Below are 21,213 nucleotides of genomic sequence, written 5' to 3' on the forward strand. Positions count from 1 at the left end.
GACTCTTGTTGGATTTTAGCCATGAATGTTCAGTTCTTGTAGTGCAATTTTTCACATTGTTCACATGTTTTACAAAATAAGACTCGAATAAGGCTATGTGAGGTATAATGTACCTGTTCTGAATAAGCCACACTCCTCCTCAAAGTGGAAAATTTCAGCCTTTTTACCATACGGTTGCTTTGAAGTCTGATTTTATAAAGGTGTGGGCTCCAGTCTCATCTGATATCTAAAAGTCCAGAATCTTTCTGGAATCTTGTTTTGCTCTGAAAGCCTTAAGTTAAAGTGGGGCTGGCGATATATTCCAGAATGGATGCCATAGCACTTGAGACATCATTAAATGGTGCCTGCTCACTTTTAAAATTAAAAATGGGTGAAATAAAATGATAATCAAATCTTACAAGATTTCACATATGGAGAGACAAATCCACTAAATAAATGATAGGGAGAATGTGGAAATGAAGCAACCTTTTTCTCTAGCTGTAACTCCAACCATACGGTAACAGTATAATACAGTTCAGTATTGAGTGAGGGGATGTGGCATTAGCCGTTGCAGATGCTGTCTCTAGGGAGCTAGGGAAAAAGGGATGAAATATGCAAAGCGTCGGGAGTAAGAAAAAAGTAGCTTATTGTAGGAAATAGTTGCAAGGTATTTGGGAAAGGAGATTATACATGGCTGCGAGAAGGCTTTCAGAGCAAAACAAGATTCCAGAAAGATTCTGGACTTTTTTCAGCTTCATGAGCAGTGCTTAAGCTGCAAATGAGAACTTCTGTTCTGGGGTACTTAAGCGTTGGTGTTGCTTCAAAGCTAAACTTGAAAATTTGATCACACTCTCAGACATCATTTGTTCCTCCCCTACAATTACTTTGTAAAACAAATGTATAATTGCTTTCAAAATGTTGTTTATCCAGGCATTTTTCATATCTCTTGAATTGTCTGAATACATGAAGATACACAGTGTTTGCTGTGTAGAAATTATTGATTTTTTAAAAAAATATACGTGCTTAAATTACTGTTGATGGTTTATTGTATTTATTGAACTTCTTTCTTTCAGGGTATCTTCCCATCCAGCTTTATTCACTTGAAAAATGCATGTGTTAAGAACAAAGGGTAGGTAGAAATTCTGAAGCCCTAGATTATAGCCCAAGATAAGGGAAAAGGTTTGGGTTCTTCTATTATTCCTGATGGAGAGGAATTATATTTAATGTGAGATAAATAATTAAGTTTATGGGGAATAATTTATCTGTATTTAATTAAATTACTTCATTATACTTAAGTCAATCTTTTTTTTTAACCTGACCCCATTACTTTTTTGAGCATCCCATTTGTAGGGTTCTGGGCCCTAAGTGGTTGCATACCATTGATGTACTGAGTGCAGTGAGTACTTTTTCCTTAGTTGTTATGTAAGAGCCTCTTCAAGACATTCTTAAATATTTGTTGATGACTCCATTAATTGGCAACTTGAAGGAAATTCCATATTAAATTATTCAAGTCAATTTGAATGCTTTGTTTTAATTGAATAGAAATGATGTTCCCTTGGATTTTTGTTTGACACCTTGTTCTTCTATTTTAACAGGCAGTTTGAAATTATTGTTCCAACAGAAGATTCTGTTATCACAGAGATGACATCCACCTTAAGAGACTGGGGGACAATGTGGAAACAGCTTTATGTGGTAAATAGATTATATTATTTTTCTATAGACAGTATGCTGTATTGGTGAATACTGCTTTTCGACAATATGTTCACAGTACTTCATAACAGAATATGGCACAGAAGAAAACAATGTAATCTTATCTGGGTTGAAGAAGAAACATATGCAATATATAATATCCACAGAATGCATAACAATGGCAAAGGGCAAGCATTATAAGATCTTTTAAAGAGCTTCAAAATGTAGCAAAATAAGTTTCAGATTCAAGGGCTGGAAGAAAAGGCTGAAATGACCTTGGCATAGATGGTGATCAATAACTATCATTCAATATCAGAGCTTTCTCCATGATTCTTAGGGGACTCAACTTAAAAAAAATCAATTTTTTAAAAAATAAATTTGTTTCAGAAAAGATTATGTCTTGTCTAGGAATTTTTAGGGTGAGGTATATTCAAGATAAATTTCTTTGAGATATAACTAAAACATTTAATCAAGTGTTAAATACTTGTGATGTGGAGTTAGTTTACTGCTTTTCTTACTTCAGTGGTAACATTGGGGAGGATACACAGCTCCATTCTATTTCACCCATTCTTTTAAAATGTGGCAGGAGCCAATAAATGAATAAATTGTAACCTTCTATTAGAATGTTGTTTTCATCAACAAGGGTGTTTTGATCACCCTCCTTCCTTGGAGTTTCTAAATCTAGCCCTTAATCCAAAGATAGACAGAAATTTAAGTACATACAAGCTTACAGGCACACATACATTACTTAAAGTAGATTTTTGCATTTATCTCCTGACCAAACAAATTTCCAGATTGTTCATTAAAAGTACTCTATCTTTAGAAAGCAGTTCACAAGGTGAGTTATGAATGTTCCTGTAGGTAGTTGCTGGTAGTAACCTGGTGTTGGGAGATTGTCAGTGACCTGATGGTGGGATGAGAGAGGTAAGGAGGACTCCTGGATTGACCTCTGATTTCTATAACAATTAGTGGTTGCAGTGAAAGCAGACTACAGTTTTTGGGGGAATATCATGTATATTCCTAGTCCAGAAAGCAGAACTGAGAATGCCACCATAATGATCACCATCCATATGTGAATAATACACATGAATTTTGATCAATATTTTATGTGATAGTGTGATAACCATTTCTTCCACTGATTTGGATTATTAGAGACATTTTGATGTTGCCAGTGCCTGAAAAAGATTATATGCAGCAGAAGACGAGGTCATGACTTTAGATCAAACCTTTAATATGCCACCATTTGTGTGACATTACGGATGACACTTCTTTCTGTGCAAAATGGTACAATAGTTATCTCAAAGATACAGGCTGCATGTGGGCTGTGCCCGGGAGACTGTATTTTGGTATCTGTCTTAAGACTGAGATTGAATTGCTACAATCACAATAATCTGCCTACATCTCTTGACTGCTATTAAACTAGAAATAATACTAGATTTTTATCAAAGTGTTCTCAGTCAAGAGGTTATAATTTAGAACTGTCTCACCTTTGAGCAGATGCTAGACATCTGAACACAGTAATGAACCTGAGGTACTAATACATTTATCCACTTTTTGAAAGTTGTAATGCTTAAAATACTTGCCATCCCCTATAGTAATTTGATCTGTCCAGAAGTAAATGAATGAGAGGGTTAGTCTTTAAGGTAGTGAGGAAGAAAGGGGGGGGGGGAGGGCCTTACTTGTGGAATAGCCTGCCTTTTGTTTGCATAAGAATAAGAATAAACTAATTATGAAAGCAAACTAAACTTCCATAAATTTATATTTCATATATCAAAGAAGGAATTTAAAAAAACCCTTTAACTTAGTTTGAATATTTCCATCTTAACAAGCATGTTTTCCCTTTTTCCTGGCTTACGCTTCTTATGTTCTGGAACAGCAACAGATTTGAATAAGCTACATGATTTTGATAATCTGAGAACCAGCTTTTGTATCTGACAGAGAAATGAAGGTGATCTGTTTCACCGACTGTGGCACATAATGAATGAAATTCTAGATTTGCGACGGCAGGTGCTCGTGGGCCATCTGACCCATGATCGGATGAAGGATGTCAAAAGACACATTACTGCTCGCTTGGACTGGGGCAATGAGTGAGTAAGAGTCAATTGATAAAACTGTTTACATTGGTTGTCATTCATTGCTATTCTAGTGCTTATGGCAAGATAACAAAAAGGTAGCTGATTTTGCTGAGTGGTGGTACCTTGCTCTAAGTGGGCTATGACATCGTGAATATGCAGCTTTTCTGTAAGAAGGTTTAAAAAACCTTTATTGATGTCCTTAGACTGTTTAAACTCAATAAACAGACTATTTCTTGTTTAAGTGGAAGACAATTCTTTACTTGCCAAAGGGGCAGTTCCAGTACTCTGTCCTCTATTTCAGACAATTTTATAGGAGCTCAGAAGAGGTTTGTCTTGAATTGTGAAGGCTGCAGGGAAAAGCAAATGATAAGGAAAGCCCTGTGGTTCTTCGAATACTGCTAATTGCCTGCATTGATAGCCTTCTTTGTCCAGGAACATAGGATGGCACTGTGCTATGGCTTGAATGTTCCAGTCAGGTAGTAGGAACTGAACGTGTAGATCTTTCCCACCATATTGATACCATACCAGGAAATGCCAAAAGATTATCATGTCTGCTCTATAAAACAGTAGAGAGGTTTGCATACATTCCCAGTAGTATGGATTGTGCCAAGGGCAAAATGCTCCTTAGATGACAATGGACAAAGGTATGGAGAAATACTCTGTCAGAGCTGCCTCAAAGACTTGCTATTTAATTTTCAGAAATAAATAGCATTAGTGCTTCACTTTGACTTTGTTGCCTTTGGCTGACATGGCATCAAGATTTGATTTGTTCTACTAAAACTGAGTCAGATCAGTTTCTATTTGGACAGAGTCAAGAATATGGACAAAGTAGGAAAAATACCCACTGGCTTAAAGCATTCAAGAAATCTGTGTCTTTGCTGTTATCTGAACATTTGCTTGAAAGCCCTGAGTAAATAAAAACAACTGTTGGAATTTTTATGACGGACAGGTATTTCTTCATGAGTTTGTGCCATATCAAAGTCTTTTACTTTGCTTATTGCTAAATACCATAATGCTGTTAAATGTTTTGGAAAGTGAAGAATCCATAGAACAGTGTTCTGTTGAATATATTTTGAATGCTGCCAGGCATAGCTCCTGCTGATCTTCATACTACTTTGCTGAGCTTGAAAGACTAACAAGCACATCTCTAGAATAGAATAGAATAGAGATGTAGCTTGTCGGAAAGAATAGTGGGTTTCTCATAGTTGGTAGTGTTTGGAAAAACAGCTGACTATAAAACATTTTGCTACTTTCATTCCCTTTTAAGAGCTACATTCCAGCAGTAAGTTGATGGGATATACAGCTGTTCTGGCTCATTCTTCAAAAATGCCAAGTATATTAGGACCTTGTTTTATGTTTCCTTGACATGTTTCCTGGCAGATAAATAGGCAGACTTTAGAAAATGAACCAGGTCATATGGATAAATCTCTACTTCAGAAGCATGCATTCCAGAAGTATGTTTACCACTGACTCTTCCAAGAATTTTTTTTTTTTAATTTCACAGTCTAGCCCACAGTCCTGTGATTTTCTGATGGTCTTGCATCTAAGGTTCAATCCTCTTTAGCTATTTGAGGTCATCCAAGGTCAGCTAGCTAGAAAAAAAGGGAAACAAAACAGCTATGCACACACACACAAATGAAAACAGCTAGGATGTGCCTGACTTTTGAGATGTGACACTAATGTGGAAGAAGATGCAGTTGCTCCCATATGTTGCAAATCAGTGTTTTTTGAAGCTTTTGCACAGCCCTTCTGAATATTAGAAACTGACGAGGGTGAGGACTTTAGTTGACAGCAGCTCTTTCTCTATTTAATTCTGGACTTTTATATTGATTTCAGGATAAAAACATAGCCTTTCTATTTTGCTTTCCTAAGCTCCTCTTTTCCTGGACTGTGTTGTCAACAATGTGAGTTATTTGCTATTAATCCCTTACTGCTGTCTTAGCACATACTTTTTTTTAAGTTAGATAGTAGGTAGAGAGTGAATAAAGAATAGAATCATGCAATAGAAATGGCAGAAATATGAGTTCTATTAATACTGTTTTTCTGATGATCTGTAATTTGCAGTAATCATGGAGCAAAAGGTACATTGCACACTTTTCCTGTTAAGTACGCAGGGATAATGGTAACAATAATGACAGATTGCTTCAGATTTGAACTCTATGTGTTTTCTGTAGATTTTAACTAAGGATTTTAAATTGTTCTTCTAACTAGAATTTCTGTATTTGTTTGCAGACAGCTAGGGTTAGATTTGGTTCCAAGAAAGGAATATGCAATGGTGGATCCAGAGGAAATCAGTATTACAGAGTTGTACAGATTGGTAAGCGAATAGCTCACTTAACCCCAATTCTGTTAAGTTGGTTGAAATTTTCACCTTTGCTTAGAGCACAAGGGTAGTCATTGCAGTTGCGCCTCAGTCAGCAAATTGGGATGGGGCATTTGGCACATGTTCTGTCCTCTCCCTCTTTGTGTCTCTTATTATAGATACGTTCTAGAGGGCTTTTTAAATTTATCCAATTTATTTCCTGCCCAATCCAATGACTTTGGAGTTACTCTGACCACAGCTTGGAAATACAAGCAAAGGAAATAGACCAAGAATGTGCACGAATTCTGAGTGCATGTGACAAATTCTCCTGCCCATGGGATGGATGATTCTGTGTTGCAAGGGCACCTAGTAAGGATTTTGAAGCCTTGGATTATAGCAGTAACATATAGCCACTTTTAATCCCTGTATTTCTGCTGTTCATGTTGAAAATGTTTGATTTTTTCAGATTTCTAAGATTATTGTGAAATTTGTGCAGAGAAATGTTCTCTCATGATTTGATCTTTGCAGGCTATTGTATGGTCTAATTGGATAGACTTGCTATACAGCAGAAAAGCACATACACGGTCCAGCCATTGTTAGAAAATCTTGAATCACTTAAAAAAATAATAGGTATCCAATATTTCAATATTCTAGCACCGAGCAGAAGAACAAGCCTTCAGTGTTCTACTGGTGTAATAAAATATCTGTAAAGAGGAAGAAAATCATTAGTAAACATGCATTGCACTTAATAAAAATAGGAGAAGAAACGATATGGCACTGAACTGCTATCCAGAATGGAGTGAGGTCACTGACGTTTTAAAATAAGTTTTTAAAAAGATCCTCCTTAATAAATCCCTAATTTCTTTGTTCTTGACTACAACCCTATCATTTCCAAACAGTTTCTGACCCCTTTAGGGAAAGACCTGCAATAAAGTTACTGTTGTTGTTTTTATTTACATGAAACAATGTTGAAATTTAAATTTTAGTGTAATGTTTAGAATATCTAGTAAAGATCAAAAAGTTCCAGGTGCAAATGTCCATTCAGTTGTGAAGCTCATCTGTTTGCTATGGGTTTTTTTCTCTATTAACTAATTTACAAGATTGCCATGCAGAAAGAAAAGCATTTAAGCTACCGTGAGGTCTCTGAGAAAAGGTGGTATAAAAATGTAATTAATATAAGATATGAAAAAAGTGACCTTTGTGTTTATCTGAAATAATGATTGGCTACTGAATCTAGGAACAAGATCTTTTCCAGTATTGCCTCACAAGAAAACAGATGAACCCCTTCAAATGTTTGATTTAAGCAATCACAAGTGGTTGACAAAAATAAAGTGATGAGCAAGTAAATGCCTCTCTATATGTTTACATGTCATGAACTAAAACAAATGTAAGCTGGTCTCATCTTTGTGTGGTGCTCTATATTTAGATGGAGCATCGTCATCGCAAGAAAGACACACCAGTCCCAGCAAGTAGTCACCACCTCTTTGTGCAGATGAAGAGTTTGATGTGTTCCAATCTGGGAGAAGAACTGGAAGTTATCTTCTCACTTTTTGATAGTAAAGAGAATCGACCAATCAGGTAGTGCTGCCTTTTTCATGAAGAATGCAGAAATGTACAGCCTCATCAGTTCTTACTTTTACTTGAATGACAAAGTCATTCTGACCTTTTTAGCATTGAATCTTAGGAAGTCCTTATATTAGTCCCACATATATTTTGTTGTTATTGTTGAATGCTTTGATTCTGGCTCTGGGCCATTGGACATGTGGGTTCAACTGATATGTGGATATAGAAAATACATATTCACCAAACTGGAAAGCACTAAAGTGTTAACTAATGGAGGCATTTGGTAAAGAGAGGGATGTTCACATAGTGTGTTAAACCATAATGTATTTTGCTTGGTTTTGATTTAGAATGAGCACAACCATTGTGGTTTATAATAGACTATGGTTATGGTTATGGTCTAGGATCCTAATAATGATGGATTGTTCAATAAACAGTGGTTAAAACTAACAATGGCTTAGCATGATGTGTGAACTTATCTGTATTGTGGCTAGAGAAACCTGTTACAATGGTACATTTCCCTTTAGCTTACTTAGTTTCTGCAGAATAAGCTGTAAATAAAATGGTTGCGGAGCTTATGATCTGATTAAATATTGCCAATGATGTCACTGACAATAATACACCATTTTTTCCTCCTACATTCACATGACTTTTTTCCATTTTGACTCATATGTTTTTGATTATTTTCTAGGAAGAGTATCATGTTCCTTTAAAAAATTAATGGATGGTAAGGAAATAAAGTAGAGGAGCAATTTTGAATGGTGTCATACTTTTTCCATTTTTTAATGATCTATTTTTTAGTATGTGATCAGTTCTCCTCAGCAATTGAACACATCTCCCCATGTTGAGATTCTTTCTTTTCATGCCAAGCAAAATTAGCTATCCTGTGGTGGCCTCCTCTCTTCCTCAAAACAAATTAACCTTGTTGAAGTGAACCAGAGTTCCTTGAAATGCTACACAGCTAGATATGGCTGCATAATGTGGTTTGGGAAAAATGAGTTGCAGTTTTTGAACTTAAACCCTGGAATAATAGCAACCATGAGGATGACTGTGGCTAATCAGAAGCCATACATGGAATGCTATTGCTGTGTTATATACATTTGGCTATATGCCATCACCAAAGGCAGGTTAAGTTAATTTATGGTAAGAACAAATCAAACCAATAAACATGGATCCTAGAAAACATATTGTAAGATGCAGTCACACAAAGTACTAGGCCGGGTTAATGCTGCACCTTGACAGTCTTCCTTCTTTTTAGCTGCTGTATCTGCCCTTTTATAGTGTCTAGATGGACAGTAGCAACACTTATAAGGCTCACATGGCTACTTAGAAAGCTATCTCTGTATGTGTGTGCATGGACAGCCACTTTGCTCCTTTCCCTGGAAAAAGGCACACCTGCTTTATTGATTAAAGCAAAGGTACTAGATAGATCAAGGAAGCCATGGTTCCCCTTTATTCTGCATTGGCCAAATGACAGGAAAAATATTGCGTCCAGTTCTGGGTGTTGCAGTTTGAGAGGGATGTTGACAAACGAGCATACCCAGAGAAGAGCAACCAAGATGATAAAGGTCTTGGAAAGAAAAATTTAAGAGGAACGGTAAGAACTCTTCAACAGTGGCACAGAGGTGATAGATTCTCCTTCCCTGGAGATGTTTAAACAGAGGCAGGATGTTCATCTGTAGAGATGCTGTAGTAGTAGATTCCTGTACTGGACAGGGAGTTGGAATAGGTGATCTCCTAAATTCCCTTCCAACCTTTACATTCTATGATTGATTTGAATGCTTTGCATGGTCTTATTTGATACTGCAAAACTCCTTTTAAATGTCTGTTTTATTTACTGCCACATTACAATTTTTCACAGAGGTATAAAACAGTTATTAACTTTGCATCACATGTAATGAAAATAAGAGAAAAGATGCAGATTATTTGCTGCGTGATGCACGGGTTATCTCTTAATGGAGGGGCTCCACAATGCATTCCTGTCTTTCCTTCCCAGGCATTAAAAGCCATTGGTAGGAGTTTAAGCAGCATTACAACCACTACCTACTGAACATCTTGTTTACCAGATCTGTTTATGATTGATATATATTTATGTGATTTGGGGAAAAGGAGAATAAATCCACATCTTGTTCCCTGTGATAGCCCTTCAGATACAGGGAGACTGCTGTCATCTCTCCCCTCAGCCTTCTCTTCTTTAGGCTAAACATATGCAGCTCTTTTAACTTTTCTATATAGGATTTAGCCTCCAAGCCCCTCACCATCTTTGTTGCTCTTTTCTGCAGTCTTTCCAGTTCCTCAGTATCCCTTTTGTATTGTGGTAACCAAAACTGGACACAATATACAGGTGTGGTCTGACTAGTGTCATGTAGGATGGAATGATCACTTCTCACGATCTCAATATTATACATCTGTTGATGCAGCCCAAGATTGCATTCCCTCTTTTAGCAGTACAGCACTCTGCTGGCTCATGCTTAATTTTGGTGCTTATATCTTTCACACTAGTACCACTGCTGAGCCAGGTACTGCCTGTCTTCTATGATTTTTCCTACCTAAATGCAGAACCCTACATTTCTTGCCACTGAACTGCATTTTGTTGGAAAAGCTCCAATGTTCAAGCCTATCAAGAGTTTTTTGAACCTTTGTCCAGTCTTCTGAAGTGTTATCAATCCCCCCAGCTTGTGTTATCTGTAAATTTGCTATTCAAGCAAAAGCTCCTCCAGATATCAGTACACCTATCACCTAACAAGGATAATGCAAAAATAGTTCTCTGAGGGCCATACCTAGTCATTTATAAACATATTGAAAAGCACTGGATCTGGGAGAGAACCCTGAATACCCCACCACATCTCTCTCCATGTAGACATAGATCATTAAGGACCTTGCACTGGGTTTTTTGTTCCATCCCACACTGTTCCATTTTATCAAGAAGGTGGCTATGGTCAACTTTATCAAATGGTAGATGATGAAGGAAAAGAGGCTGTTAGTGAAGGAAAATGTGTATAAGAGAAGGATTATTGCAACAAATAAAGATGAGAAAAAAGATGGGAAAACAGATGGAGACATGCAAATTTTGGTAGGAACATAGTGGGTATCATGTAGTCTCTTGCAAGGAGTGACAGTTTATTAAAAGAAACAAAAGTGGTTGTGCATAAGAGCATATTTAAGCCCACTTTATTAAATGAGATTGGGAATGTTTGGAAAAAACATAAAAACAAATCGAATGTAGTGGGAATGACCACTTAAGAAACAGTTGTCATAAAACAAGACTGAATGAATATGAATATGTAATAAATGAATGTGGATTTAATACAAAAATGAACAACCAATACAAAATAGATACATTGACATAGTTTGCTCATATAGAGGCAGTGAATAAGTACTGAATTGCTGAAGAAATATATAAAGGAAGAATGAATTGGGAGGGGAAAGGCAGAGAAATTCATGGTTGGGTAGGATTGGTGAGATCCTCAAAGAGAAATGAAAAGTTTAAAGAATAAAAGGTGATGTATGAAGCATTTTACAGACAGAGAGGAAGTAAATATCATTTGCAAGAATAGAATGGTATGGAAAGACATAATGGTTAATGTAGGTGTAAACTAGATTTAGTTACATTCTCCTTTCTCTTATTTACCACTTTGCCCACTACTTCTCACTGTTTTTCCATGCTTTGTTTATCCTTGAAAGGATTAGCAAGATTGGTACATATGTATGTTCATGTTGTAAGACAAAGTATCCCGAGTTTATCTTTTCAAATTACAATGAGGACATAATTATATGAAAAATAGTGAAAGGATTTATGTGCTCTTACATTTCATGATTATAGAATCTTCAAATCGATTCAGTAAAGTACAGCAATCTTTGTTCTTTTCTACAAAAGAACTGAAGGATCCATGGTCATAAAAACATCTTGTCTGTTAACCTTCTGGTGTGACAAATAAAGTTCTTTTGAACTGAATATTTTTTGTTCTCAATTGGCTTGTGGGCAGATGACATTATCTATGATTTTGTATTTCATAATGACTAACATTATGAAATACAAATCTATGGATGTTACCTTTAATAAAGTACCATATATAAAAATAAACTGCTCTTTGAACCTGAAGATTTTCACTTTGCTTTATTAACTATCAGTAAAACTATACTGAGGCAGTTTAACCTCAGATTGCCAGAAGGCTCAATTGTAGTTTTTTTCAGATAAGGAAGATGCTTTAATCAAAGCACTATTGATCTTTTTAAATCCAATCTTGAACACATTCCTCTTATCTGTGAATTTTCAGAATTCCCATAGGAATCAAAGTCAAAATGACATCACCATGGGCAAGAACTAAAGTCATTGATTGTGGCATGGTTCGGTGTTAGAATTATCATATCCATGGCACTTCTTAACATTCAGCATAGTGTAATCATTTTAGTGTGTTCGCACTCATAGCACTTCCAAGTAATATATTCTCTCTCTCTCCTCCTCACCAAAAAAAAAAAAAAAAAAGACTGAGTCAGGGTTAGTTTCTGTGTTGATCATTGAAATAGAAAACATAATTCCAGATCTTTAGGGCACAAAAACTGGTCTTCAGTGGGTTTCTGATTTGAGCACAAAAAGGTGTTTTGGACAGTATGGGGATGCTCACATAATAATTCTCCATAAACATACACAGCTTCTTTGGAGAGTTGCAGACAGGCGCTATGTTCCATCCTGATGCTCCAACGCTTTTGGAATCAAATCCAAAGTGTTACATGGTCCTACTATAAATGACTTGTTAATGAGGAAAAATATTGATCAGTAGAATGTAAAGCTAAGATCCAGAGGTTGAAGCTTTCTGTTCAATACATTTTCTTTGATGAGAATTTAGGGCAGGAGAAGGCATGTAGTCTATGGTACATGGAATGAATGCAACTGTCAGAAACTGTGCTGTTGTGGTGCTGGAGCCATCTGCTACTGAAATTTAGTGGCATCTCAAAGCGTGCTACAAATGGAGGGAAACACAACATGGAACTTCCTTTCTTCTCAGTTGGCATACTGATAAGCTTATTAGAAAATAGCCCATATAACTAATTTTTTAAAAAATGGGATTAAGACGAGCTGGACAAACATATAGCTTAAAGTCAGTTTCAGGTAAAATGATAGAAATTGTGATTAAAAGAAAATAATAAAATATTATTTTATATAGCAAGCAGGCTTACTATAAAGGAATCAACTTGCCTTCAGCAAGGGTAAAGCTTGCCTCGCTAACCTTCTAGATATTTTTGTGTCAACGTATATAAGGTCGAATGACTCAGTATTATATACCAGTGTTTCTCAACCTTGGGAACTTTAAGATATGTGTACGTTGAAGTCCACTCATCTTAAAATTCCCAAGGTTGAGAAACACTGCTGTATACCGTTGTATATTTGGGCTTAAAAATGTCTTTGGCAAAGCAATTCCACCATGAGAAAAGGCTACATTTTTTGGCTTGGAATAAAAGTAGCTAGGAAGAGACATGATAGAAGTAAAACCATGCATGTTACGGAAAAGAAATTTGTGTCATTCTCGCATAAGGTTAAAAATAGTATTCAAGAGTTAGGATACAATCTGTGACAGACATTTCAACAGATTGAGGGAAAAGAGACAGGGTTATTGAGTCATCTTTGAAGGTATGCCAGCTGGTTTGTGATCTCCTCAGTTGTCACTCTGCCAGCAGATGTTCCATCATGCTCTTTGAACTAGAGTGTGAACTTGGTTTTTCTTTCATTCCTCCTCATTCCTATCCTTTGTATATTATTTCTTTCATGTTATAAAGATGAGGATAGAATCTATCCTATTATTGATACTTTAAGTCACACCATTATCCTCCTAAACTTAAAAAGTAGACTGAAGATACTTCAAGTAGTACTAAGTTTTTTAGAAGCTCTCGTCTGGGTAGACCAGTATTCTTTTTTGGTAAAGGGCTTTGAGTTCTACCATGAAAACCTAATATCGTTGTGTTTTGTGTCAAAGATATCATAGCAGAGAAGCCTCTTGTAGGACCAAGAGGTTGAGATATTCATCACCTTAACTGCTGCTTCCCAGGTCCAATGTAGAAAGCAGAAACAAAGGCAGGTGCAACTTAGTTCTGGATAGAACTAAGTTGGCTTGCTTGAAAATGTACAGCTGTGTAACACTGAAATCTTGGAAAAGGCATTCCTGGTAGATGATGGTATTTCCTGTAATGGTAGCTGGTTGATATAATTTAGGCTCCCCCTCCCCCATTATAACCTCTCTTCAGTCATTAAAAGGCAATTGTTTAATGGGTCTAATGCATCAGCAACATATGTTTCAAGCATATGTTACATTTAATTGGAAAGAAAACCCTAATTTTGGAGATCATTAACATGAAACTATTACATTTCATGTTTTAGTCCAAGCTACAGAGTGTGTTACGATACTGCTTCCACATGGATTGAGATACTTCTGCATTCTAAGATCTTGTTTGTCGCAAGTGCAGGACAACCAATACTGATTATGCTTGCTAGTAGCTGCCATATTAAATCAATATTATTTTAGAAAATCTATAAAATGATGGAGACTTGAAATCATTATAGTTAAAATAAAAGAGTTATAGCTTTTTAAAATTTTTCCTTATAACGCATTTTTGTGGGGGCAATATCATCATATGGTAGGAATATCATATACTTCCCTGATCTGTTTTTGTATTGGATTCTTTTAAGAGCATTCAATAGTGGATTGCAGAATCCTAAACATGCTAACCACCCAGAAACAGTTCAGTAAAACTTCTCTATAAAACTACTGGCACACTATGGAACTGCAAATACCTAACTGAAAACTCAGAACTTAGATATTATCCACAGAGCTTTGTGTTAAGTTATACTTGTGATATACAAAGTGACTTTTGTTTGCATTTTGTAGGGAAAAAATATTCATAAGTGATTTAAAAAATACATTTTTCCCTAGTTTAGACAGATAAAGGCTTGGAAATTCTCATGCACTGCATGTAAAATACGTTGCTAAGTTAAGATGTTATGCTCTTATGTGTATGTTCCAGATTTCTAGCAATATAATAAGAGTTTTATTATAGCTGACTGACAGTTCTTGGCTCCTTTGGTGGCATTTCTTTAAATGAACACCCACACATCATCCATGTAAGATTGTTCATGGCTACATAAAGCTAGTTTTCTTCCATCTCAAAGAGCTAACTGTTGGCTTGGGGTCTTCTATTTAAAACCTTGTTTTTTGTTTATTTGGAGTTCTGAAGAAATTAGGTCATTCCCATTCAAATATTTTAGCACATGATTATAGCCCATTTTAGAAAGAAATTTTTTTAGGGCCACATTGATTTACATGATTGCTTTAGTTTTGGCTGGAAGTCAGGGTATGACTTCTCAAGAGCCCTGGTCATTTGCTTCCAGAGGAAGAAAATGGAGCAAGAAACTGAAATGAGAGGATGAATCATGGCTAACATTCACTGTTAGACATTTCTCAGTGGTATTACCTTTGCCAGCAGGCAATTAATCTGTTCTCCAAGTGTGGGATTTCTTATATGCTCCAGCATGAGTCCACTTCCATGAACCTAGGATCTAGATTCAGTGTGCCAATGGAGAAAAAGGTATGGCCCTCAGAGAACTATTTTTACATTATCCTTGTTAGGTGATAGGTGTACTGATATCTGGAGGAGCTTTTGCTTGAAAAGCAAAGCCTTACTTTGGAGGTAGTGTTTCATGAAGATCTGACCACGATGAAGTCACATAACAGTTTTAAAAAAAAAAAATTGACAGTGTCTCCAGCTAACAGTTAAAAAGAAAAAAAACTTTCCTCAGAAAAAGTAAAAGTGTCTTAAGTCACATATGGCCCAAATACTTTGAAGGTGGTGTTTTGCTCTTTTTGTCATTGTGATTCCCAATAGTCCTAGAAAAATCTCAAGAAGGGAGAAGGAGGGTACTAGAACACACCTTCAATGTCACCACAGATTTTTGAAACTGGATACGACTTGAACTGTATACACTGTGGAACTCCTCCATCCAGCCCTGGTGGAATGGAATTGCCTGGATGAAAACAGTTTGAATGTTTTAATGACTTTTTAATGATTCTTTCCATTGGCTGGTGCCTGTTCTCTCTTTTTGCTGTCTTAGTAATCTGAAATTTTAACCACAGTTATGAAAATTGTAACCAGTATGTTAGAGTAGGAGTTGAATATGCCTATTCTCTGAGCTGTATGCAATAATTGGGGAGATCCAACAGTAGCAATAGCAGTATACTAGAAATGTTTTGGAGGTAAAGAAAAGGCAAAATATTTTTTGCAGAGTCCACCTAAGCCCTGTTTGGGCATCTCTCCCACCCCCCAAATGTGGTGATAAGTATGACAGGGAAAGAAGAGAGGGCTACATTTTTTGTCCCCTATTCCTAAGCTGTATACCTGTTACTTAGTCTTGTTACTTTCCAGGGGTTGGAAAAGGAGCTTCAGTATAGTAACCAAATTGCTCTACCACGTAGGTCTCCTCTTTAGAACTCTGGTTGCACAGGTGTCAAACTCACAGTCAACTTGCCATTTCAGAAGGTTCCTTTCTACCCCATGGAAACTTGGGCTGAGCAATGGGAATGTCATACGTGGCACATTTATTTCCCTCAGCTAATCACATCAGGTGAAATGCCAAAACAGAATGTCTGAGCTACAGGAATGTACAGTTACAGAAATAGATCTCTATAACATGGAGACAAAGGGGAGACAGTAAATTGTGGTAGGACATTTAGCTGTTGTCTCTTAAAATGCTATCCAATATATGAAAAAGGAGCGGGTTTCTATGCATATGTGCTCAAACAGAGCCAAAGGGATCAGATTGAGGAGAAAACAAAATATTATTCTGTCCTTCTAGGATGTATCAATAAATAGCACATACACACACAGACACAGACACACATGGGCACTCCTCTGGTTATGATGGCAGTTGGGGCTGTGATGTGGCTGTAAAGTGTGATATCACGTGACCGCGTTGCTTAGCAACAGCAATCCCAGCAGTCCTGGTTGCCGTCATAACCCCAGGACCACATGGTTCCTTAAGCAGGAAGAGGCGGGAGTCCCAGGCAAGGAGCCTGGGGGTGCTGGGAGAGTGAGGGAGATTTTATTTGGGGAATTTCTTTACATATGCGTGTGATTGTTGCTTTCCGTTGCTTTCTGTATCTTTCCCAATAAATTCCTTTTTTATAGCGAGAGATTTGGCTTCTTTGGCTCAGCATTTTTCATTACTCACTACAGTACTACCAAACCAAGTACTGAAACAAAGTGATTTGTTCAGAATTTCTTTGAGTATAAGACTTTCTTTCATAAAGCTCATTTCTCATTGAAGAAATATGCTGTCGTATGCAGGCTCATCCATTCCATCTACAGTTATACATTAAACGTAAGGAAAGTAAAATTGTGATATTAACAATTTAATTGTATTAAATTTTAATCGTGGCATGTTTTATTTCAGCACTGATTATCATTTTTAAAAAGATGTAGTCATAGGTTGTAGAGGAGCATATCTTGGAGAAGGTATGTGAAGACTGTTGGCAAAACATGAGCTTGGTCTGGGAAAACAAGAAAGCATGAAAAAGAAACTTTAATCGGTGCCACCCTGCCTTGACTGTCTTTGATATAAGAGGGAGGGAAGGGGAAGGAGAAAGTCTGATCAATGTCAGCCCTTCAAGGTAGGCCGGGTCAGGAAATAGACATAAGAAATATTAGAACTCTGTTATTATAGCCTGGATGTATAAAGTGTATTTCTTGTAGTGTCTGTTTCCTGACCTGGCCTACCTCAAAGGGCTGACATAGGTGTTCTGTATGTGCTTGTCTGTGTGTATAGATATATATTTGATATTCCATGATCTTGAAAAGTTTAAGAATCTACAGGTAGTCCTTGCTTAACAACGACAATTGGGACCAGCAACTCTGTTGCTAGGTGATGTGGTGGTTAGGCGTAACATCACGTGACCATGACAGGCTTATGACCTTACTTCTGCCACAGTTGTTAAGTGAATCATCTGTGGTCCTTAAGCGAGACATGATCGCAACTTGTGATTTTACTGCTGGCTTCTCCATTGACTCTGCTTGTCAGAAGCCACTGTGAAGCACGCAAATGGCAATAATGTGACCATGGGATGCTGCAACGGTCATAAGTGTGAGGGCTGGTCATAAAGTTACTTTTTCATTGCCATCATTTCAAATGGTTGCTAAACAGGGCAGTTGTTAAGTGAGGACTACCTGTATTCCCCTCTTCCAATAGTTAATTTGTATTCTGTAGCCACTGAAATGGTTGCAGGGAGTTTCTGTACATAAAATCTCTGTTAGTTTTTTCCTGAATATTCTTTATTCTTTTTGCAAACTTTGGGATTTTCCCAAGGTGACTTTACAGTACAAGCAGCAGCAGCCTGCACTGAACTGTATTAAGTCCATCCTCTATAATATCTGTTTTTGTGTTATAATAAGGTAGGCAGTTTACAATCAAACTGTGAACCAAAGTATTGCACCTGCACTCCTTAAATTTTGGTGACAGAGAGAAGACAAGTGTGCATCTTATATATTGTCAGAGGTTCATGCAGGGCTTAGCAGTGCACCTTTATCAAATTCAAATTCTCACTCGGGAGCTAGTAGTGAAAAGTCAAGGACAAGGCTCAAATAAGTTGCTTTTATTGCAGATAAAAGAAGTCCTAATAATAAAGACCAGCAGTTGTAGAATCATGCAGTCACACTGTCTATTTCTTTATAAAGCCCCAGGCTTTGAATCTTGGATTTCTTTTGCTTTTTGTTTCTCAGTTTTGGATGTGGGTGATACCTTGTCAGCCCTTCACCTACACATCTTTATAATATTTGAGGCTCAAACAAACATATAGGGCAGGGTCTGTGGCCTGGTTTATACGGATAGATATTTTCCTATGGAAGGATCAAATTATGCTCCATTTAGTTCACTGTAACTTTAAAACCTGGAGCAAGGTCAAGTGGAGAATGTTAAATCTTGATGTGCAAAGGAATAGAACTAATACCTCACATGGCTGCTACAATGAGTTTATGCATCCAGCCTTAACTACCTCCAAATACTACTAGTACATTCTTGTGTCCTCACTCACAAGGCGTTTACACTGGTGCACCAGAGCATCAGTGGTGGTAAAGGCGATTTAATAATATTCCTTACCAAGATTGTTTATGCGTATGTTCAGATACTGACTTGAATCAGTTGCACATGTACTCTTGAATCGCCCAATATATATTTTTCTAGGAGGTCAGAACTATTGTTTCCTCTAACTATACACCTCTTGGGTTGGTCCCAGCAGGCAACTGCATTTCTTACTAAATAATCAGTATTTTGAATTTTCTGGAAAAGTGGCCTAATTTTGCGCTATAGCAATTGCCTTTAGAAATCAATGGACCTGAATAAAATCTAGTTATGCTTAGTTTCTGTTATGAATGGAGGTTTTAGTTGAATGCTTTGCATTTTAACTGGGTTGTTTGGTCTTCGACCAGAAATAAATAAAATAAATAAAATAATGTTCTTTTATGGTATCAGGTTCTTTGTTTCTGACCTTGCCAGTTTCACCGTCACATACAGTATGTAGAATGCAAAAGTGTTTTCAGGAATCCTTGACCCTGACAGGTGATTTACAACATGCAGCTTCGTTATAGGCATGCTAGAAAATATAAGTGACCTTTAAACAATACAGATGTGTTCTATATAATGCATCTGGACCCTAAATTAGGTCAATATTCTTGCAAGCTGACTTGTTTCCTTTTAATTTTTGCCATTGGTATATAGAACAATGGTATTTATTGTTGTTGAACCAAAAATAGAAAATGCTTGCTATCTCTTTGACTTTTCAGACTATGATCTTTAATCATAGGCAATCTTCATTCAACTGTATTTTATTCAAAAATCCTCTCTGTGCCTATGCTTTATGTAAGCCATTAGTTTTAACAGTTACCAGACACAGAGCTTTTAAAGTATAGCTCAAACTTCCCTGAGGACATACATTTCTCTCTCTCCTCCCGCCCTTGAATTTCTATTACAGGTTAAAGCAGGGGAAAACATATATAAATATTATACAGTTAGTTTCACATGGTGAAGCATTCACACAATTACATCACTGCACCTGGTCTTGTAAAGTATTTGGTTAACATATATATGAACAGGAAGGAAGGAGCTGTCCATTTTGGATAGCTGATGTGGCTTCAGTGTGAGTTCATGTTTATAAACCTCTGCAGGTTGGCAGCACTCAGCTGACCTTAGGTGATTTCAGAAAAGCTGTAGGCTGATCAGGGAGTTCACAAAACTTTCTGGAAGTAGGCAATAGCAAACCAGTTCCCTATGTGCAAAACAACGTTTCGAAGTTGAAGCTTCACACTTGCAATGCTTCATGTGAGTACAAGCACAACTCTCTTACTGAAATCAGGGTCCCAGTGATCCACACACAACCCCCTGAGGGATGGTTATGCTTTTATGTATGTTGCTCATATTTCACACATTTACTGTGAGAAGCTTGCATCAATGCAACACGTTTGTACGCTGTAATCCATCAGGCTACTTCTTGACTGGTAACTCTGAATGTCATGACTCAGCTGAAATTGTTTGGTGAGGGGGTAGGGATGGTGTGAAACGTGTGTTTTGTTCACTAACTGGCAGGTAATCTGTTTCTGGCAGCTGTTTCAGTAGTTGTCAGGAACTGTAGTGTAAGCAGGCGTGATTTATAGAGCGTGAAAGAGGAGACAGGTAGATAGATAGACTAGAATCCATTTGGGTCAGAATATTTGAATACAGGGCATTCTTAATGGACAATATTGTGAGCATTTTGATGTTTTTGTGATACGTTTTGCGTAGCAGATGTCTTTAAGAGAAGCCTGATCTATCCTGTTGTTTTGGCAGTTAGAAGCAGTCTTTTGTATAAACAAAGAGTGATTGAAAAGAGAAGCTGGAGAATTGATATGAAGGAGCATTAGGAATATTCCATACCAGAAGAGCATCGTTGTTTTAGGAATAGAAGCAACATTTCAATATTCAAATCCATTACTGACCTCTTACTAATCTCCTCTGGGGGATCTTTCCCTATCCAAGGCATTCAAACCAGACTGGCAGAGCATATTTCAGCTGCCATGTGTTCAGGCATCCTAAAGAAAACCAAATGGCATTACTGCAAAGGAAACAACTTGTTCTTTCAGTTAATATCATCTTGGGAAGTGGAAAAGGTGATTCAGTGTAGAGAATTACAGAACAAACAGCGTTTGGATTTTGTTTTGCTCTTGGGAATTTTATTCAGAGCTTCAACAGCACATATGTTAAGGATGCAATCCTGGACCGACTTATTGGAGGGCAGTCAGTTCAGCAGTAGCTACTTCTGATCAGAGAGATAAGGACTCTGCTTTGATTTCCCCCGTCTCTTAGAAATGTAGTATTGTGGAAGAAACAGTGATCTGCTGTAATATGTACCAAAGCAATGGAGATGTGAAACAAAGTTTTTTTTTTTATTAATATACCCAGTATTCTGGGTGTCTTGGGTTCATTTTTGGATGGTTTACGCATAGGCAGGACAAACACATAAGTATAGGTTTCATTCTCAAAGGATTTCTTTATCGTCTTACAGATACATTGGTAGTGCTTATGTTTTAATAGCACAG

General features: G+C 37.0%; 1 protein-coding gene across 3 annotated transcripts in view; it reads left to right on the forward strand.

Annotated features, from left to right (window-relative positions):
* DOCK4 (dedicator of cytokinesis 4) overlaps positions 1 to 21,213 on the forward strand; it is a 220,746-nt gene that overhangs the window by 81,588 nt on the left and 117,945 nt on the right. For all 3 annotated transcript variants that reach the window (XM_088141722.1, XM_088141721.1, XM_007426684.4), the window contains exons 4-8: positions 1,053 to 1,108; positions 1,575 to 1,671; positions 3,607 to 3,755; positions 5,976 to 6,060; positions 7,472 to 7,623. In XM_088141722.1, coding sequence (XP_087997848.1) covers positions 1,053 to 1,108; positions 1,575 to 1,671; positions 3,607 to 3,755; positions 5,976 to 6,060; positions 7,472 to 7,623 — 539 coding nt within the window. The remainder of the gene's footprint in view (positions 1 to 1,052; positions 1,109 to 1,574; positions 1,672 to 3,606; positions 3,756 to 5,975; positions 6,061 to 7,471; positions 7,624 to 21,213) is intronic.

The sequence above is a fragment of the Python bivittatus genome, unplaced genomic scaffold (assembly GCF_059951505.1).
Source record: "Python bivittatus isolate LINGU-HERP-01145 unplaced genomic scaffold, Pbiv_v1 ctg000330_np1212, whole genome shotgun sequence".
In the NCBI taxonomy this organism is placed as follows: domain Eukaryota; kingdom Metazoa; phylum Chordata; class Lepidosauria; order Squamata; family Pythonidae; genus Python; species Python bivittatus.